Below are 27,026 nucleotides of genomic sequence, written 5' to 3'. Positions count from 1 at the left end.
CCTTGATATCGAGGAACCTGTGTTCTTTCAAGTTGATGACTTCACATCAATTTGGTTGGTGCCTCAAAGCAAAGAGTCATGTAACTGGAGTGGGTCCAGAGTGAATTAATCTGAAATTAATTTGATTCTGAAAGACTCCATCTGGCTGTGTTTGGGAAAGGCAGTTAAACAGATATATAAACACATGATCATCTGTATTCATTGTGCCAGATGTAGTGTCAAAAAATGAAGAAATGGCTTTAAAAAAATCAACTACGGGGAATTTTGATATAATAATATTCAGCTTCTTAATGTGACAGCCATTCTAATTTAGCACATAATTCTACTTTTACTCCTGTTTGTTTCGGGGGTTATGTCTGATGGCGTGTGTTTTAAGAAATAAGCAAATTAAATGTCGAAGCCTATTTTAATTGGTGATTTAAGATGCTAAATGGAATTTATGACTTGCTGAGAGAGACAGAAGAAAAGAGAGAGGACCTATAGCTTTCCAAATCAAAATGTAGTATTTGATACTGATTTCATCTTAAGATACAATTTAGGCATTTAAAAACTAGTGAAGTAGAATTGCATCTGGACTTTGCCTTTGAGATGTGGTTTTGTAGCATGACAGACCATCATATTTGCATGGAAGGGGAACATGCAGGATGAGGTGGCCTGCAGAGAATACTAGAAGTCGTCTTGCAAATTTCTTTAGACTGTAGGAGGCGCATGTTTTGAACCGCTGTCTAGGAATTCAGTGCAGTCACTGTAGTGCATCTGATTGCCTTTTGTTATGTCCGGACAGGAAAATTGTAGAAAATGTGTGCTTGCCCCTTTAGTGCTATCACAGTTATCTCTTTGGAGCCTTTTATTTCCAATTTTTAAACCTCACCAATCATCTTTTGTGATGTGCTGAAGAGAAAGAATTAAAGTTTATTTCTGGATTTGCGATACATTATTGACTGAAAAACAAACTCCCCAAAGGGAACAGCTCATTCCTCCCTTGTACTCTACCCATCACCCTTAATTCTCCTAGACAAAACAACAAAAACAATCACAGGTAGGGAAAAACCGAGCAGAATACTTAGTCAACATTAACCCAAACAAAGCCGAATGGTTTAGGCAGGCAGTTGCTGCATTTAATGACAGTAAATTAGATGGTACACAGATCTCAACATTTGATACGCTGCTCTGTGAAAATGAGAGTAACATCTCCACTCATCCCTGAGGAATGACTCAGTCTGATTAGCTAAGTTTGCAGTACAGTTGAAAGCTTCTCCTTTAAGGCACCAATTCTCTTTGTTGTCTCTTTTTGAAGGAATGCTTCTTAAAATAAATTATATATTTCCCAGCCTCCTTAAGCAGAATTTGTTGAGCTTAATGTGGCCTCTTAGATGAGACAAGCTTGTCATTATACAAATTAATAATTCTGCTGGGCCACTGTCCTTGGGAATGGCTAGGGAACACATCTCAGTCCCTGCTATGGGTGGGCTTTCACCACGAGGCTATTTCAGATGCTGGTGTCCGTCGCCACCAGGACATGGGCCTGCTTGTTGCAGAGCCTCCCTTTGCTTTGCCACTTGTCTTCCCCTGTGGGTTTGAAATGCAGCTGACGAGGCTGTGTAAAAACCAGCATGAGAAATCTTTGAGGAGTGGGTTCAAGAGTTCACCAAAGAGCTCAAAGGGCATGAACATCCAGATGGGAACTTTGTGATGAATACGTTTCTGGCTGCTCTAAGATCATTTTTTTCTTTATGCTAGCCATTTACAAACATTGGAGTTTGAAGGCTTTTGGGAAAATGACAATATATTTGAATGTAATAAATACATACCTCTCTTCACAAGTGGATTCTATTTTCTCTCTAAATTGCTGTTATTAATATGACGTAATTAGTTCCCATGGACTGTCAACTTTTGATTTTCCAGATCAGTGGAAGGAGACAGTGGCGTCCATAATGTCCAGTGCATTCACATCAGACCTCATGCTGCTGACTGCCTTCCTTAGCCTGGCATTTCATTTCAGTTGTATTCCTTGATTACACATCATTTACAACCGAGAAAGGTAGGCCAAAAGCAGTCTGGGAGAGACCAGCCTGAGATTAAATTCTGCCATTGATAGATGATAAAATGAATAATAAATGGACAGATAATCAACATTTGACAGAAAAGTAGGCAGAGTTCTGAATGCCAGGCAAGCACAAAGGTCAGCGACGCGGCGCCTTTGTCCTTTAGTCCAAAGTAGGAAAGCCCACCAAGTGGTTTTACATTAATGTGGTGAGAACGAGAGGATGACCAGAATCAGAATGGTGGCTGTGCAGAGACAAGTGAATGCAGTGGGCATTTAGAGAAAAATAGGCATGACTCAGTCACAGACTGGTAATAGGTGTATTGCCTCTCGAATTTAATAGGACAGCACTGGACGTGATAACATGGTTCTGCAGAGTAGTGGTGACGGATCACATGACATGTGATTTAATTTTACAACTTTGAAGACTTGTCACTCCCTGTATTAAATCCATTCATTTAGTAAATGTGTGTTGAGGATGTGCTGGGACTGTCCTCACCTTCCAGATGAGCTCTTCCCTGACCACCTTATGTAATACTGCGGCCCCCTTATTTAATACCCAGCAACCTCCTCCCTTGCATGCTTCATTTTTCTCTGTCAAAATGGTCTTTTTAATCTATGATAAAATTTACTTATTTGCCTATTTCATGCCCACTCTAGGGTATAACTCCATAAAGGCTGTTTTACCCCACTTTAGTAATTACGGTATCCACAGCACCTTGAATTTGTCAGAGTCTCTTCATAAATATTGATTAAATGATTGATTGAAGAAGACATCCCTGTCTCCAGGATTTCACACTTCCACTGTGCTCTTGATGGGGATTCAGTGAATCAAGGTTTCTGAGGTTCTGTGATCAGAGAAGAGAAAGGCCAGAGCAAGCAGTCAGTCTGCATTACATGCATGTTATGTGTGCTGCAGCACTGTTCCTGGTCATAGATCGTTGGTTCGGGAGGGAGTTTCAGCCAGTAAGAAAGGCAGGAAAGTTGAGCCTAAAACCTCATTGGAGGAAAGGAAGACAGGAAGCGATGAACTTCAGGTGTGCTGATTTGAGGTGGTGCCAGAATGTGCTGTGGGATTAGAGTTTAATGGTCAAGATGAGGGCAGTATTACTTTCAAATACTTGAGAATGGGTGAGCTCTCCATAGGATTAGCACAGCCTGTGAGAGTGAAGGGTGGAAATGGAAGGGCCTTTGTGGGGCCGGCTCCTGGGGGTGGCATTTCAAGTGCAGGTAGGGGAATGAAGCTGTGTCCTTGGTGCAAGGTTGGCGGTGCACGTGACTGCGATTGAAACCGGGGTCTGTGCTGGTGCTTCTGTGTCTGTTACACATGCATGGTTGCAAAGGACCTGTGCTCTGGGGCTGCGTTTCCTGCCTTCCCAACTCCCTTCCTTGTTAGGGCCACCTTTTTCTCCCCAGCTTTTTGTTTCATTTCAGTCCCATTGCCAACTAAGTGAAATGGTATAAGCCTGTCATCTTTTGGCTTTGATATCTGCCCCCACCTCCCACCCCAGATGTTATTTAAACATTGGCCACAGGGATGCGGCATGATTTAGAATGCCCCATGCCCAATCCCGTGGCTTAATGAGTCACTTGTTTCTGCCTTACTCCAGGCCTTTATTTATTGCTCTATTACAGGCCTTAGCATGCTGGATTTTGGTTTCATGTTGTGTCCATGTCTGTCTCTTCTAATTGGCCATGAGCAGCAGCAGGACATAACCTGTTCTTCACCTCCCTCACCTTCAAACCTAGCACTGTGCCTGACATAAAGCAAATGTTCAGTAACTGAGAAGGACAAGGAAATAAAAGGACTCGGAGTAAACCTCAATTGTGTTTGAGATTCTGCAAAGGGGAATAATTCGCTTTCACCATCCATATTTCTAAAGTGTGTGAAAAGGGTTGTGAATCTGCCCTGACCGTATTCTCTTGCATAAATAAGTCCAGGCAAAGTATCTTCACCAGTAGTGAAAGCAGAAGTTACCTGCCTTGAGAAGCACAGTCGCCACAACCTTGTGTACGGGGAATCAGATGTCGTGTGTCAGTGGCTTGCTCCTCCTGGTGTGGGTCCTGTACTTTCATCATTTATTGCTGGACTGTGGATGCAGCAGGGACACTTGTGTTAAAAATCATTCTTCATCTTGGGAAGTGCAGGCTCCTGTTGAGTGTCCCCCTACATTTGTCTTCATCTTATCATTTTATAAGGATTCTTTTTATAGTTAACGGATGGCCAAACCAGTCTCCTGTCAATCATCCAGAGAGCCATTTTCAATTAGTTGTCCATAGTAAACAGGTGACTTCAGCAGCATCCAGCCTTTGTCAGGTAAGTTCAGGATGGAAGGATACCCTAGATCTGTAGAAGCAGGGGCTCCTGGAGGAATTTCCTATCTGTAAAGTGAGGAGCAGTCACAGTGATCTCAACCGCGGGGGAGAGGATTCATTGGTGTGTACCCCTAAAGCACTTTGGGAATGTGAAGCCCTCAGTACATCTTCCTTGTGATGATTATTTCCCTGTTGCTGTTTCTAAAAGTTCATCTAAAACACCTACCTCTCCCTGTGTGAATGCCTCCTGCTTGGCCCTGAAGTCCACTGAACTATATCTGATAAATGACGGAAGGAAATGAGTTGCCTGGGTGAGGGCTGTCTTTCACCACTGCCTTGCTCCCTTCCCAGGGAGAGTTACTGTCTGTTCAGCCATCAGGCACCCCCTAGATGTCTACAAATTTACTTCTTTGTGGGGGTTTTCCAGCTTTGTGCCTTTTACTAGCAGTCAAGGTGAGATAAGGTAATAAGGTTTCCCTTTTACTTGGTGAGTCCAAGTGCCTATGTTCTGTGACTTTTTCTGCAGGAATAGTTCTCTATGAGTCTTGGATGCATTTTACCCTGGCAAGCATTGGAGACCTCCGACCGAACACAGTTCAGCAGTACCTTTGGTAATTCAGCAGAATGCCTGTCCCCAAGAACACAGATGTGTTCTCAGTTGTCTGGGAATAACAATGATGTCCTGTACCGTCTTAAGAAACTATTTTTTTTTTTAACTTTGCCAAAGTCCAGGATTGAGCTTATGGTAATGTATGTATGTATACATATAGGAAATCTGAACCTTTTCTTCAGAGAAGCTCAAGCTATTTAATGACAATTTGACCATTTGGAGAAGGGCTTTGACTTTGTCCTGTTTAGGGTATTTGCTCTGGTTAATTTTCTGTGTGGATTCACTAGCTGATGTGTGGCCATCTCAGAGATTTGGGGCCTCATTCCATAATTTATGTGGTTGTGACTCAAAAGGTTTCGCCACACATGATAAATGGTAACAATATCTTCCACCTAAATAGGGGATAGCGGAGTGTCATTATTTTCACACCGTTTTGGTGGTGTAACTGATAACCAAAACATTTTGTTCAATTTACCCAAAGTTTTCAGCAACCCAGGATGCCACTGCAGTTAAGGCAGCTGTGTCAGAATGGTGGCAAACTCTGCCTGGCTGAAAGGCAGTCACGGAAGACAGAGGCTTTCTTCCTGATAACCGTGCAGCAATGCATTTGCAAAGGAACTTGCAGTTGAGAGCTCCAGGTTGGATGGCCACTGACTCCTCTTCCTAAATGGAACGGGTGCGGCACTAAGTTTAGCAGACAGGGAGCCTCCCAAGGGTGGGGCCTGAGTTTCTAATGTGTTCTTCATTGTGCAGGGTGGGAAGGAACTGATGGTTGGACCTCAGCTGCCCCACCGCCAGTCTGTCGGGAAGAGATTTCTCTTCTTAAGCAACACCAAAATGGACATAATGAATTTCATGTTCATCCTGTTGCCCGCCGGAGGCACCAGGCCCATCGCCAGGTTTTTTCTGCTTTTGCCTTAAGCAGCTGAGTCTTGGACAGTTTCCTGTAATCGCCAAACAAAGCCTGTTTCTTCATGTGCTATTACTTAAGTACAAGTGATATCAAAAACCGATTCCTGAGCCCTTTGAACGAGTGGCTTGTTAGCTACAGAGATGATGGGAGTATGGTTAGGACATTAGGAAGAGCACTGGCATACATGGAAAGAGATGGGGCTGCAGCAGCACCCCCATTCACCAGCCACTCAGCAGCCTGTCTGAGCCTCCAGGCTGCTCTCCACAGTGCCGGTGACACCTTGTCAGCTCTCTGACTTGCAGCCTGTGTCCCCTGTGAGCTGAGGGGACTGAATGGGACACAGGCAACGAATCACAACAAAATTTCAGGAAGCTCATTATATTATCTCAATTATCTTTTCCATGAACCTCTGAGTCCAGACCATAGCCACAGGATTATAAAAATTAAGAGCCAGATGGGACCTATCATCTTGCTTTGTTTTATGAGTGAGGAAACCGAGGCACAGAGCGGTTACATGATTAGCCTCAGATCCCAGAGTGAGGTTGTTGCTGAGCCAGGATGAGCACTAAGGCCTGCTGGCCCACTGTTCGCTGACCTGCCGTTGAGAGTCTCAAGCACTGATGGGGCTTTCTGGGCCCCATATTCTTGTGTTTCCAAAGCAAACTTCCCATGCAATGATACATTTAGATCAATCTCAACTCCAATCAGTATAAAACAAGTGAAGGACAAGTGTATTTGCATCTATAGCTATTTAGGTAAACTGAAGTTAAATAAAATTTAAAATCTAGTTCCTTAGTTGCATTAACCAAATTTCAACTAATTCCTAGCTACATGTAGCTAGTGGCTACCACATTGGACTGTGCAGATACAGAACGTTTCCATGATGGCACGGGGTTGGATCGTACTGATGTGGATTATCCCAAGGATCAAAAAAAAAAAAAAAGTACTGGAGTAATATGATTATTAATAACTACTAAGCAGATTTTCTATCGTTATACGCAATTTTTCTAGGGCAATCATTCTGTATACTTTTTAATTTAGTGTGCATTCTGAAGATGACATTTTATGTCTTTTAGCATTAGTATAATTTATAGCCATTTGGCAATTCTTAAAGCCATTTTGTAAGTTTGTTCTTCTTTTTATATAAATAAAGGAAATGCAACACAGAAAGTTACCCACAGAACAAGATAAAAAAGAATAGACATTTTAATTATTTTGTTTTCATTCTCCCAAAGGAAGCCTGCAAATCACTGGGCCTTACAAAAGTTTGTTGTCCTAAAACTAGTAAAAATAATAATATGTTGAATCAATTATTATAGTTTTTATAATAGTTTACTGCCTAGATGAAACTCAGAAGATTTTGCATATACTCTGTTGATCTAGTTCTTTTTCTTTTAAAATAGGGAAGTAGGTCAGTGCCTGGGCTAAAACTAAAAAGCACTCATTGTTTTTCCAAACGTCATTTCATTTTCATCTTGACTGTGACATGGGTGATACCAATGCCTACTGGCATAGTGCTCGCAGACTTGTGGTCTTACTCCATATGGCATGTGTCTTAGAAGAGCCTTCTAGCTGGCTCCTTGCCAAGGGTTCTAGCAGAATTGGCACCAGGGATCTCATTGCAGTTTGCAGGCAGGGTGCCAGCAGAGATGTGTGCCTCTGTGACCAGGGCCTGCGAGTGGCCACCCAGTTGGGAAACGTCAACCTAGAGAAACGTAGCTCATGGAACATGAGGCCGAGATGGCTGACCTTCACCTCTCATTGTATCCACATTCCCTAAGCACCTTTTGTGTGACATTGGAAAAGTCAGTATATCTCTGCGACTCTCACTGGGTTCCTTTCCAAAACAGATAATGATGCCAATGGGAGCTGTTGAGAGTATTGTATATCGAGTACTTGGCAAAGGTTTCTGGCATAGAGTAGCCCCTCAATAAATATTACTTGAATTTGGATGTAAATTCTTGGACTGTGAGAGGCAGTGTACTCGATGTTCAGAATGTCTAGGGAGTGAAGAGGAGCAAGCTAGTCTAGTTTTCTAAGTCCACGATGAGATCCTCGCAAATAGGACACCTTATCAAGGGTCTTGCTGAGATCTGGAGTATCTGTTCCTGTAATTACCTGTCTTTGAAGAGCACATTGGCTCTCCTTGGTTTTGGACAGGTAACTCAAAAGGTTCAACTGTTGAACACATAGCATCTGGCTTGCTTAGCAGTGTCAGTGCTATAACCCCATGAGGACAAAAGAATTCAGTGAGTCTCCTCTATAAATGAGCATGAGCCAGGGAGAAAGTTGGGAATCCAGAGCAGGATTCAGCTGGGCGGATGAGAAGGGAGTAAACCAAGCTGCTGCAGCACTGTCGAGATTCAGGTCATGTGATGCGGTAGCGCCAGGAGGGTGATTGGTGGGACAGGACCACCTATTTTGCTTTTGATCAGGAAGGTGTTGGGGGTGGTATTTTAACTTAAACAAGTGGACATAATTGGATTTTCTTGAAGGGATTTTCCTGCCCTTAGAACTTAATGCAAATCTTTGGAAAAGTTGCTTCCAAAAGGGCAGGTAGCATGGCAAGGATGTAGATGCAGATGAGAGGTGCTCATGGGTGACTATGTAGGAACAGAGAAGAAGGGAATCTGTGGAGATGGAGACACATTATGTGACTGAGTAAATGTGGGTTTCAAAGTACCCTAAAGGGGGGGATTCAAAAAAATGTAAAGTACATATCACAGTATTTGCTATGTAAGTAATCACTAAAATACACATTATTATTTAGGATAGGAATTGTGTTGTAGTCTTTACTGTAAAAATTTTGAATTGAAAAGTAGATTTTTGATGGTCACTCATTTCACATCCTTCACAGATGCAAAGAAAGAATTAACAGTAGGAATAGCTGACACTGAAAGAGCCCTTACTTTGTGCCATGTCCTGTATTAAGCACATGAGTCTAAGAGAATGGAGTTCACTATCCCCGTTTTACAGATGAAGAGTCTGAGCCCAGAGTAGCACAGTTAGGAAGTGGTGGTGCCAGAACTCAGAGCCACTGTGCTACAGTGCCTCAAGATGAGAAGTCTCTATGCATGGGGGTGAAGCATGGCTCATGGGGATGAATTATACATGGATACCTTGCCACATACAGGCCAGAGGTGTGAGGCATAGGACAGCTCCTCAGCTTTCCTTACTTGATGCATCTTGGTGAGTTTGTATTTTCTGAGAAAGAATAAGTGGCCTCTCACTTGCAGAAGCATGGAAGATAGCTTGCTCTAGAATTGTGAGTTCAGACCCTAGAACTAAGTACACTGCCATTCCATTCTCTATTGTGTTACATTATGCGCTCCGCAGATGAGGGCAATAGCCCCATTTTTTTAACTTGTGTTTTTTGTTAGCTGAGACCTGTGGCAAAGCTTCCTCTTTACATTCTAGCTGGGTGTAAACAGCAGTAACCACAAGTCTTTCCTGTCCCAGAAATAAGTCTTGCCACACGCTCAACCCCTGACAGGGTGTGAACAAGACCTGCTATGCTGCCAGGGAGTCCACCACCTTGGCCCCGCTCAGCCCCAAATTCACAGAGTTAAAGTGTTTATTGAATTCTCAAAGAGCGATTTGAAAAGGATAGGTGCATAAGAACAAGATAAACAATCTAGCTCTAATATAAACAAGCATTACATTACAGCGAAATTGTTGAGAGAAGATTTTGTACTCAATATTTTATTCAGCAGAACATTTTTTATAACAATAAGGTTGATTAGCGCAAGCTCTGAAAGTGCTTCAAGTTAGACAGTCTGATTGTTTATCTCAAGGATAAAAAAGTGGTAAAATAGAGGGATACAAAGAAGCAGAAATTGAAGCTGGGACCTAGCGAAGAGTATTTGACATTACTTTTCTCTTCAGGTTGAATCTCATTCATGATTTCTCCTTTCCATAGGTTTCTGACTTTTTAACCATGAGTAAATATCTTCTTTTTAGGGACTTAGGACCATCCTAGGACCACAGCAGATTTGAAGTATTCTGATGGTTTGTCTGATGGTTCATTTTAACCAAATAAGTAGCTCTCTGGAAGATCTTTGTCTACCCTCTTGGTAGTACCAGGAGGCTACAGTGAAATCACGCCTGGCCCTTGCAGTTTAGTTTTAGTTAATGTGTCCCCTTTCTGACTTCTCTGCTTCTTGGGGTGGGCGTACTGTTGGAGGAGGCTCTATAGGGGCAGCGTCTGCCTGCTTTGTTTCAGCGCCTTCTATTTTCACAGGCCGAGAAGCTGGAGCAAGAGTGCAGTGCTGCAAATGAGTGCTGCCGAGAGGCATTCAGCCTTGTCACTTGGCAGAGTAGCTGGGTTCAGGGTATATTTGGAGGTGGAGGGTGGGGGAAGAGGGTATGTGGTTTTGCTCTACTGTTTATTCCTGCTCAAAGGAGGGTGGGGGCAAGTAAAAAAGACATGTGTTCCTCATCGGATTACTTGATGGTGACTAGAATCGCAGGCTCTATACAGCATTTTCTTCCAAATGGGGATTTTGGAAACAGCATTGAGGGGGACTGATATGCGAAAGCTTATGGCTGTTCTCTCTGTCAGCCCCAAATATTTACTAAAGCTGGGAGAAGAAAAGGCAGACTTTCTTTTTTTCTCTCCCAAACGTGTGATTGTTTAGAACTCAAGTGCAACATCTGGAAGTCAGATATACAGAGAACAATTTATGGAGTGTGAAAGATTTGAAATATTCAGTGTCCTTTAGTGGGAACTCAACTTTCTGGGGCTTCTTTTTTTATTTTTTTTTTAACCCAGCACAAAGCAGGCAATTCTGAGATCTCCTTTTGCCTCTCTGAATTAAACCCTTTGTGCCTGGGTCCCATAAACAATGTGCTTTTTAAAGGGGAGCCCCCTCCCAGCTCCGGCCTTTTTCTCCAGCGTGGGCAGCCAATCAGCTGCGCAGAGCTGCATAGCTGGACCGCTTTCCATTCTGAGTAGCAACAACGTACTAATTTGATGCACACATGGATGCCTCGCGCACTCTGCAAATTCATCACCCGCATCTTGCATTAGTCATCTGACGGACTGCCAAGTGTTTCATTTTCTTTCCATGTGACTTTATTATTACCACCTCTCTCCTCTCTTCCAAAACCTCCCAAAAAGGGTGGTGGGGTGGGGGGGGCGGGGCAGGGAGAGGGAGAGAAATCCAGCAGGCATCTAGCTCTGTCTTTCTTTCCCAGCCACAGCAAGGGTAGGGCTGATAACGCGTTGATGCGTTGATGGCAGCCTTGCAGAGCTAGACCTGCACTTAACTTGCAGCTGCCTCCCGAGCCTCCAAGATGTCCACGCCCTGGGTGACAGGCGGCGGGGCGCTGCCCTGTGCTCCCGCGGCTCTGCTCGAGAGCAGCACGCAGTGAGAGCCTCGCCGCCGCCGAGGAGCAACTCATGGTGCCTCTGCTTTGTTTTAGTTCATCAAATTTCTACGACTCATTAGGCACTTTGCCCGTGCTCTTCTTCCTCCTCCTTCCGCCTTGCCGCCCCCCCACCCCCGCTTTTTTTTCTTCCTGTCCCTCATCGTGCCGCCCTAACTCTGGCTCCCGGTTCCGTTTTTGACAGTAACGGCACAGCCAACAAGATGAACGGAGCTTTGGATCACTCAGACCAACCAGACCCAGATGCCATTAAGATGTTTGTCGGACAGATCCCCCGGTCGTGGTCGGAAAAGGAGCTGAAAGAACTTTTTGAGCCTTATGGAGCCGTCTACCAGATCAACGTCCTCCGGGACCGGAGTCAGAACCCTCCGCAGAGTAAAGGTACAGAGCACGGGGCGGGGGTGGCCAGGCGTCCAGGTGGGCGTCGCGGGGGCGCTGGGGCTGCCTGAGCCCCCAGCCTGCGGGAGGGAGGGCCGGCAGGCGGGAGGGCTGGAAGTAGCAGGCACGGGCGGCCCCTGTGCTCCGGGGGCTGCTCCCGGCTCCTCCCCAAGCCCCCGCCCGCCCGCCGGCCCTCCGGGACAGGTTGGAGGCGGGAGGGAGGGACGGAGGCGGGGCGGGAGCGCAGAGGCTCGTCCAGGCGCGTGATCGCTCCCGGGAGGTCACTTTCTAGGCAGCATAGCCTCTGCTTGGGCGGGGTGGCTGCCTCTCCGAGGAATCGCGTTTCTGTGCCTTGTATTTCAGGACCTAACTCTTCCCACCGCTATGTTCCCATGATTGCCCATGTAATTACAATTGCATTTCACTTTTCCATAGCCGGTGGGGACCTCAAAGTACCTTTGTAAACGGTGTGATGCCACTGGTGCGAGGGAGAAAAGGCTCCCTTGAAGGAGGGACACGCATTCCTGGGGGCCAGGTGGGGATCATGAGGTGAATCTGCCTTTTGGAGCTGGGAGCAGCACCCTAGTGACCTGGCATACTTAGCACACTTTCACAGACGCTTGAGGGTTCCGCCCTTATCAGTGTTGAGATGAAGGTATAGGATCCGATAGTTGTTCCTGCCTCCATTTTAAAATGACAGCGATGGGGGGCAGTGGGAGCAGTTAATGAAATAGAGACCAGGACCCATTGTGAGGACTGATGCTTCTGTGCACTGGCATCTTACTTTGGAAGCTCTCCACAGACTGAATTTAAATACCTACTCTGCTGCTACCACTTGATCTCTGTTGCTATTTTAACCTTCTTGCTTTAGCAATTTTTTTTTCATCCCCTGTTCTTGATCTCTCAGTCTCTCTGCACAGGAGTCCTCTGTTGTTTTGTGGGTCTCTCAGTTTCTTTTGCTCTGTGCCTTGGTGTTTCTGTCTGGCATGTTGTTTTATTTCTGTGTTGCTTCTCCTAAGACCCCTGAAAGCATCACTTGGCTTGTTTATACACTTCAGTTGGGCACATGAACATTGGCACATACTTTTCTCTAAGCGTTTTCCTTAATGGCAAGGTGAAAGGATAGAACTAGGAAATCTTTAAGACTAACATTCTGTGACTACGAGAAATGTTGGACTGCCTCTTGTTCCTTGTAGTTGCCAAGGTCTGTAGGGCTTTTGGAAGCCTCTTAAGGAATTGAACCCCTGGCCAGTACTCATTTTAGAAAGGTGAACAGGTGTGTCTTCAGAGTATGTTCATAACACTTGAGTTTTCCAAACAAACCTTAAGCAAGGTTGTTTTAAAAAGTACATAGAATATTGTCACCACAAACTTGATTGCCCCATTGTTTGAAATATAGAAAAATCATTTAACTGAAAATCTGTGGGTTTCTAAACTTCACAAATGAGAGCAGTAGTAAATACCTTTATTGAACGTATTCTGATATTAGTTACCTACATGTTTTCCAAATGGAGAAGACTAGAGTTTGTTTTAATACTTTCATGGTATGCTATTGAGCAAAATCAATAGACTAGAGCTAAAAAAATTTAATAAATAATCACCAAATAAGGGCTCTCTCAACAGCCATAATGTCACTCAGGGAAAACTAGACCAGAGGCAGTAGACTAGGCTTTAGAGAAATAACCACAGTTCATCCTTGACAAGAAAAATGTGACTCCAAATGTTGGTTTATCAGATTTTTTAAAAATTACCTTTGACAAAATGATCAGAGCTCACTTATTGTTAGGATGCCTGGTTTCATTACTTTCAGCCTTGAAATACATGTATCTTAACTTGGCTGAAAAGGCCCTTTTCCCAGTCAAATAAGTACCTGAGCGTGACCTAGTTATTCTCCCATTGTCTCTCTTGCCCTAGATGTTCCTCTGAGCAGCATTTTTTTTACCAGCCTATATTAAGACTATGCATTTTGTTAACTTGTATTCACTATGTCTTACTACTAATTTGGTGGAAATAGTTTTCAGAAGCCCATGGTCTGCAGAAGCAGAAATTTTTTTGAGCACATACTACGTGTATCAGACCCTATGTCAGGCATTTTACATCTGTTCTCATTTCGTCCTCACCTAAAACCAGAAGGTAGGTGGTATTAGTCATGTTTTACAGATGAGGAAACTGAGGATCATAGAAAGTTAAGAAACATAGTCCAGTTTGCCCAGCTGGTAACTGACAGATCAGAGATTTGGACATGGTCCATCTCTCTTCATGGACTACACCATTCTGCGTCTCCATGAGATGAGATTGCAGACTAACCCTGGTGTGATATGTTTCAGGGTCTGGGTCAAGGGCAGTCTCCTTTACTGAAGTGTTCCCCAAGTGAAAGGAGGAAATTTTATTCTTTAAGAATGAGTTGATTTCATTTCGGTCTCTGTGTTTAGTTTTTATACTCAGGTTTAGATTGTACATCAGTCCTACCTCATGATATCATGGAGTAGGAGTTAGAGATGAAATCATTCAAATCTTACCTTTGGAAATACAGGTCAATTCCCATTACTGTGAACTTCAAGTCTCACATCAAACATTGCTTAAAGTGTGTGGGCTGTCAGCCAAAGCTTGAAAGAGCTTTTGTTATACAGACATCTCTGTTGTGAAGGTATTTGTTGTGATGGGATTTGAGCTATATAATGACATTGCTCTCGGAGGATTACAGCCCTTAGCCGCTTACCTAGAGAGAGCCACAGCCCCCACTTTCTTCATGTTGATACCTATGCATCCCATCATTATTTTGCCTGTGTACACTTAAAATAAGACCTCTTTGATTCAGACTTTGTCAGCAGAGTACAATTATCATATTTTCACAGGGCTTATGTCAGAGCCTCAGAAACTAGAATTACTGGAGGTGGTTTAGGTTATGTGAGTAAGGCTTTTGGAGGGGCTTGATTCATTGCCTTACCCATGTTGATGGTCCCAAGCAAAGAAACCGTCAGGCTATTACCTAATCCTGGTGAATTAGATTTTCTCCTCACTTTCCATTTTATGTTCTGTTTAGTCTTGAGGCACAAAAACTTGGTCATACTTGTGAAATCATCTTTTCAGGGTTTGAATCTGAGCTGCCTATCTTCTCCCTATAAGGGCATGTATTGACCAAGCAGGCTGAGGAAACTGGGGAGTCTGGCTCAGTAAACATGCTCCCCCATGGGATTTTGGAAAAGTGTGTTTTATTCAGGGGTCATCTGTTTCATTTGTAGATGATGAGCAATACCATAGAGAATTGAGAGCATGGCTTTTGAAGTTGGAGAACCCTAAATTTAATTTCTGGCTCTACTGCTTCCTTGGTACGGGCCTTGGGCATGTTGCTTAATCACATCTGAAAGTGGTGGCAGTGCTTGTAGTGTTGTTGTGTGGTGAGGTTATGTGCTTTCCACAGAGCTGGGATACGGTAGGAGCTGGTTATGGCAATCGTGATGATCATACTTGTTGTTGTTTCCTTCATCACTGCCTCCAAGAACATAAACTCTGATACGAACAAGAAGGCAAGTTCACAGGCAACTCTCACACAAAAGAACATGAGCTAAGAGTAAATGAGTAAGAAAGAGATGAGCTTATTGGAACCATGGAAGTTGAGCAAAGAAATGAATAATTTACAGCTTATGGGAGATGAAAAAGATGGCATCTTTACCAAATCTTGAAAACAATAATAGGATTTCAGTAAGTAATGATAATGAACATTACAAATGGTTGGAATGGCCTGCTTCAGGCATGCAGGTGAGGAAGTGCAGAGCAAGCTCTGAGAACTGAATTCTCCCGCAGTTCAGGGGAAAGGTGAAATACATGACATTAAATAGAGGAAGGGAAGATCACGAAGCCTAGAGCTAGAGGCTAGAGCAGCTCTTAGCAGGCCTTCGTTCTCAGGCTGAAGTATTTAAAATGCCTTTGTTAGACTCTCAAGACTCTAGGAATAGAGTGTTTTAGCAGCAAGAGGCTTAGAGGCTGGTGCAGTGTGTTGACTTGTGTTGAGGTCAGGGTGTTGTCTGTCATGGGAATGGAAGGGGAGGCTGAGGGACAGGCATGACAGTGGAAGGAAGAGGACTTAATAACTAATTTGGGGCAGTGATGACCAGGAGTTTTTGGCTTAACTGGGAGAATTGGGAGCGCAGTCAGCTGTGGTGGGAATGGAGAAGAGGAGTATTAAGTTCAGTTTTGATTGAGTTGAGTCTGAAGTGTCTCAGTAAAGTTAAGGATGCAGGCCAAGAAAAGTCATAGGATTTGGTGACTGGGAAGACCCAAGAGCACTTCAGAAGAAGCATGGGGTTGTGGGCAAAGGAAATGCATGGATATATGTGTGAGGCTGTCAGTGTAGACTCGCCTTCCTCGTAGTCTGGCATGAAGGGAGCAGAAACTTAGGCATGCAGTTTGTTTGTTCAGCAAATTATAAGTTGTACGGCAAAGAAGATTGTGAAAGTGTGAGGCAGACATGACACTATCTCAGGCCTGTGAAAGGGTGGCAAGATACTTCATTTGAGACAGAGGGGCATTCAGGAGGAAGTAACAACACAAAGTTTCAGAAGCAGGAGACAGTTTATACAGGTTCCTGCCCCCAGTCTTCTCAGTAAATAGGAAATTTCTGAGAAGTCTTACTGAATTGAAGACTTGAATGGAAAAGGTTTAAAATGACTCCTTTGGGAAATTTGATGGAGGGAGTAGAACTGTTGAAGATCAGGGAGCGGCCAGTCATATTTAGATCATGTTCATCTGGAGTGGGCCCTGATGGTTGTGGTTCTAGGACTGTCTGTCACTGGGTGAGCAGAGAAACAGAGTTATAGGGAACCCAAAGTTGTAGGTGATCAAGGCAGACATTGTAGAAGATCAGGAAGGGTAGTAGCTGTGTTAGAATATTCTCTCGGAGGTCTAAAGTAGGGAAGCCGGTAATGCTGAAAGACAGCTCCTAGTCTGGAAGGTGGAGGAGGAGTTGAAGGGTTAGCAGTTGAAGTTCAGTGGGAGAAGTTGGCAGATAGGAAAATTGTGTTCAAGCGAGACTATACTTGGAACCTAGAAACAGTGGATAAATTACCTTGGGTCATCACTCTCTTAATGTGTTAGATAATCAAAGTTACAATCCCAGATCACAGCACCCTGAGAAAGTGTGTTCTATAGTGAACATTGTTTAAATTATTCCAAACTTAAATGCTTAGGTACTGTTATTCTGATTTTATGGGAATGAAAACTGAGTGATAGATTAAAATCACTTAGCCTTGGAGATGAGAAGGTAGCAACAGCGCCTCAGTCCTAACCAAATGTCTTGTTGATCACATTTTACTTGTCTCTCTTTTGGCAACTTCTCAGCTAAAAGAGAAATAGAAAAGGGAAGTGGCTGTGTTGACTATCACTACGTACCAAAGGAGAAAACTTCCTTTTTTCTTACAGTGAGTTGGGAGGTCATGGCATAACTGCCGTGCAACTGCAGCCCAGCAGTGCTGCGAGCCAGAGCTTTCCGGATAGAACAGAAATCGCACTCAGGACTCCTTTGGGAAGGATTATTACCTTCAAGTTTCACAAGAGCAGCTTTTGTGGGGTTATGATGCCGCTGCTGTTTCATCCTCGTCTTGGTCAGGCTACAGTTAGGGTTACACTGGGGCTGATCTTAGAACAGGACGATGAGTTGTTTCTTTCCCTCTTAAAGGCTTCGCTTCAATTTTCAAGAAGCCATTAGTAAAATTTTTGTCTCAATCTCTCTCTATTTGAGTACAGTGGAAAAGTTTTTTGAGAATCAGACTAGAATACTGGGGAATGACCAGGAAGAAGGAAAAAGGGAGAGGAGAAGTATAAAGACACCAAAGACTGACTTCACTTACTTCAGAATTGGGTAGAGGGTAGCCCTGAATCCAGAAGGTTTTTCTGTGCGTTGGTAGAATGAGGGTAGGCCCTGGAGAAGGGGACTTGGTACTGGTACTTATTATGACCAGGTTGTACAGAGAATGAGGCTTACTTTCTTTATTCATGTAATAGAAATAATACCCACTTCCCAAGTTGCTTTACATATTCAGTAATTCAACAAATGTGTGAGTGCTGCTGGCATGGTCTAAAGAGGGTTGATCATCGTACACTGTATTTGTTTCCTGCTTAAAATGTTAAAGGTTTTTTGTAAGGAACACCCTTGGCCGCCTTATGAAAGGACTGATGCTAGAGGACTGGAGTGGGGAGGTTCATTTTCACATTTCATGTCTCTCCTTTCTTCTTAAAAACGTGTCTGAAACTTCACTTAAGTGTAATAGAAGTGGACTTGGAAGCCCATTTGTTTAAGCAATGTTATCTTGAAATGAGGAATTGAGAAAGAATTCAAACTGCAGGAAAATGAACCCACACCACATTTTAATGCATACAAGTAGGGAATAGGGTTTCTGTCCTACATTTCTTGAAAACCAGGGTCACTGCCCTAGATTTTCTGGGACAGCCCCAGTTTTGATGCTGCCTCAGTGGCCCACAGGAAGGGCATCTCATCCTGAATTAATGTTCTGTTAACAGAAGATTCTGTGTTACTTACTGTGGCATCCTTTCATTGTTGGCTGACTGACGACCTATAGGACAAACAGAAAATGCAGTCAGAATTTTTATACTGATGCAAATGGAGGATCTTTATCACATCCTTGTGAAAGGTGGCTTCACTAGTTAAATCATATAGCTATATTAAAAGAGAACAATTCAATCTGTGAAATGCAGTCTTAAAATATTTAGACTGATACTGTAGTCATTGTGCTGACTGAGATAAAGCAGGGACAAATGTTAAATAAGCCTCCTTTAAGGTACAGGAAGAAGGAATCCCTTTAAATGCCCCATACTCTGGTGGTGCCAAGACTGTGCCTCAGTAACAGTGCTGAATTTCTGTTAACATCCATCAAAAGGCAGCATCTACCCTGGCAGATAATACCTATCATGGGTACATTTTGATCCTTACATCTCGGGAGAGAATAGGAGGAAGAAGGGAAAGGAGGGAGACAAAAAAGACAGACAGAGTGAGCTAATATCAAAGAAGAAAAGAAATTACTCATGGCTGCTTTTAACCATTTTGTTTTCTTCTCTTCTGTCTGGGACATTAAGACATCAGCTAGTGCCCAGTAGTCTTTTCCCCAGTAGCTTTGCATTTCTGGAATTAAAGCAGCAGAATAAAGAAAACAGGTGCTGGATGAAAGGAGAACAGACTTCTTTGGTAGAAATGTGACATGAAAGGAAAACCCAGAGTTTCGCAGCTTCTGTTTCAGTCCCTCCAGCAAGTATTGCAGGTCGATTGGAAAAGTGAAGTCTAGGTGATCTCACAATTTGCATTTGCCACTGAGTGCTTGTCTGGGTTGCCTGTCTAGAAGCCTCACTTGCCTTTTTATTGGCACCCAGCAAGAAAGAGATAGCTCCCCGCTAGAGATGCCTTACCATCAGTTACGTGATTATACCACTCTGGGTTACCATACTGTGGGGCATTAGGAAGCCAGTGCTTTGGAGAGGAGAAGTCCAGTTTCCTGGCCAGCAGGAGAGGTGCTCTCAACAGGGTGATGCTGTTAGTTACTCTGAGATGTGCACACATTGCCTCAGCGCTGCCTTAGCACAACCTACCTGCTGCCCTTTCGCTCCAGATACCCACTCACTTTCGCTCCAGATACCCCAGATAATCAGGCATTTGGGTTGACAGGTTTATTTGCAGCCTCCTTCAATCTCGACTTCTAACGAAAGTTTAAAATTAACCATAGTTAAGTTATATTTTAGAAGTGTTCAGAATTCTAGCATTAATTAAAAAATCATGACATACCTTTTGAAGAAGTGTATTATCTTGAATAATTCCAATCATGGTAGAATGTAAAACACCACTAGTATAATTAGTACTGCTTTTTGTATCTTAAGTTAGTAGATTCTTAAAAGACTGAATTTTCATCCTTGGACATATCGCCCCAGATGGTAACCTTATCATAATTTCACTGATTCTGAGCCCAGCTAGTCTCCTGCTTCACTATCTAATACTGGGTGGGCCAAACCTTTTACAGTAACATCTCACAGGCATACCAGGGTGTACGGCTATGAATAAGGACAGAATAATTGTTATGATCTTCAAAACCATCAGAACATAAGAAAGGATGAAAAGATAATTGATCAAAAGAAAAAAGTGGAAACTAAGCTAAAATTACATGATTTAGTGACAGATTGATATGGGTTTATATATATTCTGAACACAGAAATGATGATGATAATGCATCAGGTTCTGGGACACGAGAATTGAAGATGTTTTGATCCATACTGAGAAATTCCCGTGGGAAATCAGTTAGTCATAAGGTTAACTGAGTGATGTATATTAGGTATAACACTGAGGAAATTAGTAGTGAACTAGACCTATTACATATAATAAAGAATCAAGGTCTTCAAATATATCTTCAAATACATTCACATTTGCCTTGATGAGTCCTTGTTCCAGAGAAAGGAACACAGAAAAAGGCATGTGTGATCTGGTGGATTATGCTGTATGTGAATATCTCAAAGCCTGATTCACATAGACAAACACACATAAGTGGCAAGCAAAGAAGTGAGTTATGCTGTAAATGGAAAAAGGGGCTAGTTAGCTAAACAGGGGAATGCTGTAATGGTAAAGCTAATGGAGCAGAGAGTAGGGATGGCCTTTGAAACACTGCAGAAATTTGTATTTAGGATCAGTATTTTTGTCGTTCTCTGCGTAAGTGATAGACATGTTCCTAATCTGGTATCCCCATTCTGGTATTCACATTGGAGAAACCCATAAGATACACTCTGGACGATGATTGGTTTGAAGAATAAAGGAATGTAATTCCTCTGTTTCTACTGGAGGATCAGAAATCGGAATTAGGCAGAAGAATTAAAGGACTGAAAGAGAATATTGACTCACCACACAGTTGAACTGACCCAGCGTCTGATCATTATAAAATATGTTGGGCTATGTTGGGCTTTATTGCTTATGTAGGACATTCTGCAACTTCACCTGCCTGTAGATCAAGACCTGTCTCTTTATAGTAGTCCTCCAGCATCGTCGGCATTTACTAAGTTCACAAATTGCTGCTATTTTGTTGCCTTTTTAGCTTTAGGTGAAAAAAAATGCTTCCCAAACGACTATAGTTTAATGGGAACTGCATCCTAGTCATGTAAAGAAATACACAAACATCAGGGAGGGGGAGGAATACAGGAAAAAAGGCCTTCAACAAGCTAATTGTCAGAACTGCCCCCCAAATGCTAAATGTTCTCCATGACGCACCAGACACCAAGTGTTATGAACAAGTAATCGGCCACTTTTCACAAAAAAAAAAAAAAAAAAAAAAAAAAAAAAAAAAAAAAAAAAAAAGCCTTTTAGCTCCTAACTAGGCCACTGTGCCTGATACTGGGAAATGTTATTGAAGGATATCAAGGAGATGGAGGAGTTCCAAAGGAGAGCAGCATGAATCACAAGGGTCCAGGAAGGTGAGCCCACATGGAAAGGTCTAGGAGGTTAACTTAAAAGGCCTGAGAGCATTGAGTCATGAGAATGAAAAGGGGGAAAGGCTGTAGCAAGACATGAAAAGGAGGGATTGTGTTCTCAAAAAAAGAGAGAATATGATTGAAGTTTTGAATACGCTAAAGTGCAGAGTGAAGCTATATATAGATAAGCTCTTTCAATTAATGCTAAACCCTGGGATTCTGCTGCTGATGTTTAAAATGTTGGAACAGCAGGCAACATGTAGAGTTTGAGCCAAACTTTTACACAGAAGAGGTGGTGAACTTAGAGCACGTTATGAAAGTTAAGGAGATGGTAGGGCAGCTCGCTTAGCAGTCCCTAGGAGTGGGCCTCTGGCCATCTCTTGCATAGGCTTAATGCAGAGCTTTTCTGTAGCAGTGAGATGAGGTTAGGGTAGCCTTCAAAGCCCTGGGTCCCTTTTAATGTTGAACTTAATATAGAATAGGAAAGATGAAAATAGGGTGCAGGGAGCTGACAAAGTGTTTACCAAAGTACCATTCATGTGGCAGTAGACACTTCTGGTTGCCTTCTGTGCACAAGGCATCATTGTCAGTGCTGAGAACATACAGATGAGCAGTCCATGTTCTTTGCCCCAGAAGGAGAGAAAGAATTGTCTGTAGTAAAGAAAGGGCAGCCATAATTAGCTTGCAGTGTAAAACCAGCTTCAGGCCAGCCATGTCCATGGCACACGTACGTGTGTGTGTGTGTGTGTGTGTGCGCGCGCGTGCGCGCATGTGTGCACACATGTGTTTTCTGTTTAGCAGAGAATGCACTTGAGAGCGTGATCATCCTGTGCTGTTGATATAATAAAGATGAAGTGAGAGAACATTAGAGGAACCAAGGCCATGTGATAGTAGGCGTCTAACATTTTTCCTTTCAATAGCATACCCGTATCTCCTCTTTCCCCGTTTTCATTTTCAGTTTTCTTTTTTCTTTCCCCTCCCTATAGGGAGTTTAGGACAAGAAGAGGCTTAAGTTTCACTAATGACGCTTTCCAAGGGTTCTTCACTAAATCCAAGGATATAAAGGATGCAGTCCTCTCATTAGTTTAATGAAGGCAGCAGGCTGGTCCTCATACCCTTTTTCATGTCATGGTGTTTGGTGCAGGGTCCTGAGGGAGAGCTGCCAGCCCCTACCTGATGGATCACATCCCCTTGGCACCAAAGAGTGACTGATAGTGTTAACCTTCATAGGAGGCATGTATGTGTGTGTGTAGAACTCACACGTGTGTTTTAAACTTTGCGGTAGCCCAAAGTTAATTTGTTTCTTTGCCATTTTTTTTTTGAAATGAGTGTGGCATTGCTTAGAAAATGTTGAAGGTAGTTGCCTAGGATGGTATCTCGCATACGGTGGAAATTGAATAAAGGCTACTCGGTAGTGTAAAGTAGATGCGCTAGAAACAGTACAGATACAGATGCTTTCAGATTTTCCTGTTGGCACAGAGTGAACTTTCTGTGTGCTTTGTTCAAAGTTGAAAATGTGACTGAACTACCATCAACAAGGCATTACTTTTGGGTGATTTTTGAACATTTATCCCACTTTCTTCATCCCCTTTTCATAGCCTATTACTGCCAGCTCCCTTCAGTTTTAAAGATGGTGGGTTGGCGTTAGAGCAGTGTTCTGTGGCCAGTGGTAGAGGAAGCTTGGTCACTTTAATGTAGGATCTCTAAGCATCCCATGCCAACCATCGGCAGGAAGGTCAATTCAGCAACATGCTGGTTTTTTCCCAGCTTTGCAGCCTACCCAGAATCACCACTGGCTGCAGAAACCTATATAGGGTAGCTCATTTGGACGAAGTGTTGTTAAGATGGTTATTAGAGGACTTGCAACTTAGAAAAGGAGATAAACGTGTTGACACTAGCTTTCATACATACCCTTCTCTAAAAAACACCCCATTGTCAAAAATTTGTATTACTAAGTCATCCCCTACATAGAATGTTCAGTAGGGAAGTATTAAAATTGACAGCAGTTCTGAGTAAGTTTCTCCTCCATGTTACATAGTTAATGCAGCATAATGAAAGAAATAAAAGTCTGTTTTTTTACTTCCTGTATTGCTGCTTAAATATTGTTTTTCAAGTAAAGTTAGCTTACCTTGGGTGTTTGTATTTTGTTGACTTATGTTTGTATGTGTGAATTTAAAAAAAAAAATAGGTTATTAGAATGAGGATATGAACCAAAATGTTGGCATGAATTAAGAAAAATCAGTGAAGAAATATTGCTTAATTTATATACTCCCCTGCAGTGCTGGAAGTGTACTTTTCCCTTGCACATCCATGAGGGAGGGAGAAAACAGACCAGCCTGGTTTCACTGTCCAGATGGAATGAAGTCCCTCAACAGCAAAGAAGGAAATAGAGCCTGAGTTTTTTAATCCTCTGTAAGTTAGTCATGGGTTGTCCAGTAGATAGTTACTTGTGGTAATAAGGAACCACCTTGCCCTTCTGTTTAGGATTCAACAATTGCTTGTTGATTTGGGGTGAAGATACCATGAACTCTGAAATGACTGAGGAGGGCCTTTCTTTGCCTGTCATGCCTAAAGCATCCTCCCTAACCCCATAATGGAGGCTGCGGAGAGTCCTGTATGCAGCTGCAGTGCCCATCACTCTCTGGGTGAAGCCAGTATGTCCTGGTGGTGGCCTTAGAAGATAGCCACTGTGAGGCTCAATAAGCCGCAACCTAGATTTGAAAAATGTGACTGCCTGGTAGGATAAAGGACATGACATCTGAAACGAGGATTTAAGGTGTTTGCAAAGGGGTTGGAGCTGCTGCCATGCTACCCGCCACGCACCCTGGCCTGCGTCAGTGTGACGGAGCAGGAAACCTGGTTAGGCGCAAAGAGGAAATGCACGTTCCGTGCCCAGTCCTCGCTCCCCATTGCCAACCGGGCTGCTGAGTGTGATGCTCCCTTTGTGAAGTGGACATCTGTCTAATGGGAACTGGATGGTGACCACCAGTCCGTTCTACACAGGCCACCATACAGCTGCCAGGTGGCGCTGGCTCTTAGCTATTCTGCAAGTCCAGCACGGGGTGTATTCAGCTCTAGAGGTGGCAAACATGGGACCCTTCCACCAGGCCCACTCCCTGCAAAGGAAGTGCTTCTGAGAGCCAAGGCTTTGCTCTAATCTCTGTGAAGAAAGAAAAAGACTTAAGGAAAGGTAATGAATAAATTAAAGACACACTTTTGTAGTTGTGTATTTTAGGCTTTCCACTCTACCTAATTGCACTATAATCTGTACTTAGGAGTACAGTTTTTTAAGTGGGACATGTCAGGCTTTCATGCCACAGATTAAACTCCAAGGCAAATAAATGTGTGACAGCTTAAGAGGCGAAAAGAAGAATCTTCGTCAAATAGCAGAGTTTGATTGTTTAACCTAGACTAATCAGTCTTTGGAGGGCCTGCCACATGTCTTCCAGACAGCTAGAATGCTCCAGAGATAAGAGTAGGCCTGTTGCCCTGTGACTTTCTCCCCTCGCATCAGCCAGAGAGTGCGTGAGTCTTTGAGAAACTATTGGTCGGGCTGCCCTGGCAACACAGAATGCTGTGTTGACACATCTTCTATCACATGTTTGCAGTGAAAATGCTGTATTTTTAGAACACTTCAAAGTCAGGAAACCGTTAAACCACACTGCATCCTCCCTTGCCCTCTGGCCACTTCCTTCACACCCCCAGGAACATTGCCCTATTTCACAGAAAAGGAACCTGAGACAAAGATTAAGTGATATATTAAGCAAAGCTGATAATCCCAGGGAAAATTGCTGATTGAGTCTTGAAATCCAACACATCCTTCGGAGTAATTTTTAATGCTTTCGCTTCTTTTACCTAAGCCATGTGTGTTCCATATGACCTTAAATCTAAGCCCTAATACTGTATGTGGAGTTCAGAAGACTACTTAGTTTCCCATTTTCTTTCCTGGCATTTGTTCAAATAAAAATAGGCACGTAATACTGTACTGTTAAAAAAAAAATCAAAGCTTCACCCACACTTTGAAAATCTTTTAGAATTTATAACAGTTAATTTCTTAAGTATCTTTATGCAGCTAGCTTACATCTCTTGCTGAAGGACTGTATCTTTTCTATCTCTGAAATTCATGTGCCTAGCTCGGTGCCTAGCATGGAATAGTCATTGAAAATTAGCTGCAGATTGAAAGAATGAAGTAAATGCTACCTCTCTCTGATCCACCACCAACTTACCCATTTTTATAGAGTTACTCTTCTTTGGAACAGAGACTTGCTTTTATTCATTCTTAGGACATGTTTGGAGAGCACCATGTGCCAGGCAATGTGCAGCATCCCAGGGATACAAAGATGTCTACTGGGGCATGATGGAGTGGAGTGGGGAGCATGAGGGGATGTGTGTGCCTGTGTTGGGGAGAGAGCCTGTGACATTCTTCTTACTCCTCCCTGCCCCAAAAGCTTTGTGGTCCTATAAAGGTTAAGAACAACTGCATTGTACAAATAAGGGCAAGGAGGGTCAGAGTTGTCCAGCTCATACAGGATGTTGCCAGGTGCATGCTGAAAATCAGGTCTTAAAGTAGTAGAGCTTATGTGGTGTCATGTGGCTACACTCACTCCTAGTTCTCAAAAATAGTTCTAAACCAAAAAATGTTTACTCAGTGTCCCAGCTGCCTAGTCTTCTTTGTCAGCAGCCCCGTTGGGCTAACAGAACCTCACATTAGAAACACCTCACATTAGGCTGAGGTGTTTCTAATGTGAGATTCTGTTAGCCCATTGATGCTCCTCAGTCACTTGGGGCCAAAGAGTAAAAAAAAATTATAACAAGAATGAGTTTTATAAATTGTAAAAATCCATACCCATGTGAGATGTGATGTGTGGTTGTATGTGTTTCCTGGTTTCGGTGATTCTTCATGTCGTGGTTAGCTTTGGTCTACCCTTTGGCTACCAGATCAAATGCCGCCTTCTGGGAAGTGGAAGGTGGTGACCCTAAAAGGCAGCGTGCACTGGTGGTTGAGAACAGAGCTACTGAACCCTCCTCTACCCCCGCTTCTGTGACCTAGACTAAGGACTTGACTTCCCCGCACCACTGCCTCCTGATCTGCAGAATGAACAGGGCTATTGAGCAGATTAAGTGAGGTCCTGGAGGCAGAGCAGGGACAACAATGTCTGGACTCGGTGAACAGACACCATACTCAGTCTCCTCCTGATGAGGAAACCCAAGTCCAGAGATGTGCAAGTGTTAGCCTGGAAGGGCTCCCATCTCTCAGTGACAACTCTGGGTATAGCCTGCCATCCAAAGAAATTAGCCTATCAGTGACAGCAAGATCACTTCTCAGTAGTATTGACAGTAGTAACAACAATAACTGGTATTTCTCTGGAGTACTTGCCATGCGCTAAGTCCTATACCAAGGGCTGACTATACATTATCTTATCACAACATATCTTCAGAATAATCCTATGACATTAATACTACTTATGGTGCCCATTTTACAGAGAAGAAAACTGAAACTTAGCAAAGTAACACATCTAAGTACGTGGCAGACATGGAATAAATGAATGAATGAATAAATTTGTTTTGAGATGAAGTCTTGCTCTGCCGCCCAGGCTGGAGTGCAATGGCACAATCTCAGCTCACTGCAAATTGTGCCTACCAGGTTCAAGTGGTTCTACTGCCTCAGCACCTCTAATAACTGGGACTACAGCTATGCACCACCATGTCCCCCCCCCGCTGCCCCCCCACACACAGTTTCGTTGTATTTTTAATAGAGACAGGGTTTCGCCATGTTGGCCAGGCTGATCTCTAACTCCTGACCTCAGGTAATCAGACTGCCTTGACCTCTCAAAGTGCTGGGATTACAGGTGTGAGCCACTATGCATGGACCACACATGGAATTTAAACCTAAGTATTTTGTTTGTGGTGTCCCACTTCTAACC

The 27,026-nt window shown here is 43.2% G+C and overlaps 1 protein-coding gene across 30 annotated transcripts in view; it reads left to right on the top strand.

Moving 5' to 3' along the window:
- Positions 1-27,026, top strand: part of CELF2 (CUGBP Elav-like family member 2) — a 325,875-nt gene that overhangs the window by 141,154 nt on the left and 157,695 nt on the right. For 22 of the 30 annotated variants that reach the window (XM_017507118.2, XM_017507114.2, XM_037730912.1 and 19 more), the window contains one exon: positions 11,456-11,652. Coding sequence is in view for 27 of the 30 variants with exons in the window: in XM_017507103.2 (XP_017362592.1) it covers positions 11,456-11,652 (197 nt within the window). In the remaining 3 variants the exon portion in view is untranslated. Of the gene's footprint in view, positions 1-10,854; positions 11,288-11,455; positions 11,653-27,026 lie in introns of those variants that run through there. The other 8 variants (XM_017507113.2, XM_017507111.2, XM_017507110.2 and 5 more) reach the window with 2 other exon arrangements.

This window comes from Cebus imitator, unplaced genomic scaffold (genome assembly GCF_001604975.1).
Source record: "Cebus imitator isolate Cc_AM_T3 unplaced genomic scaffold, Cebus_imitator-1.0 Scaffold368, whole genome shotgun sequence".
Classification (NCBI taxonomy): Eukaryota; Metazoa; Chordata; class Mammalia; order Primates; family Cebidae; genus Cebus; species Cebus imitator.
This window is presented reverse-complemented; position numbering and strand designations above follow the sequence as displayed.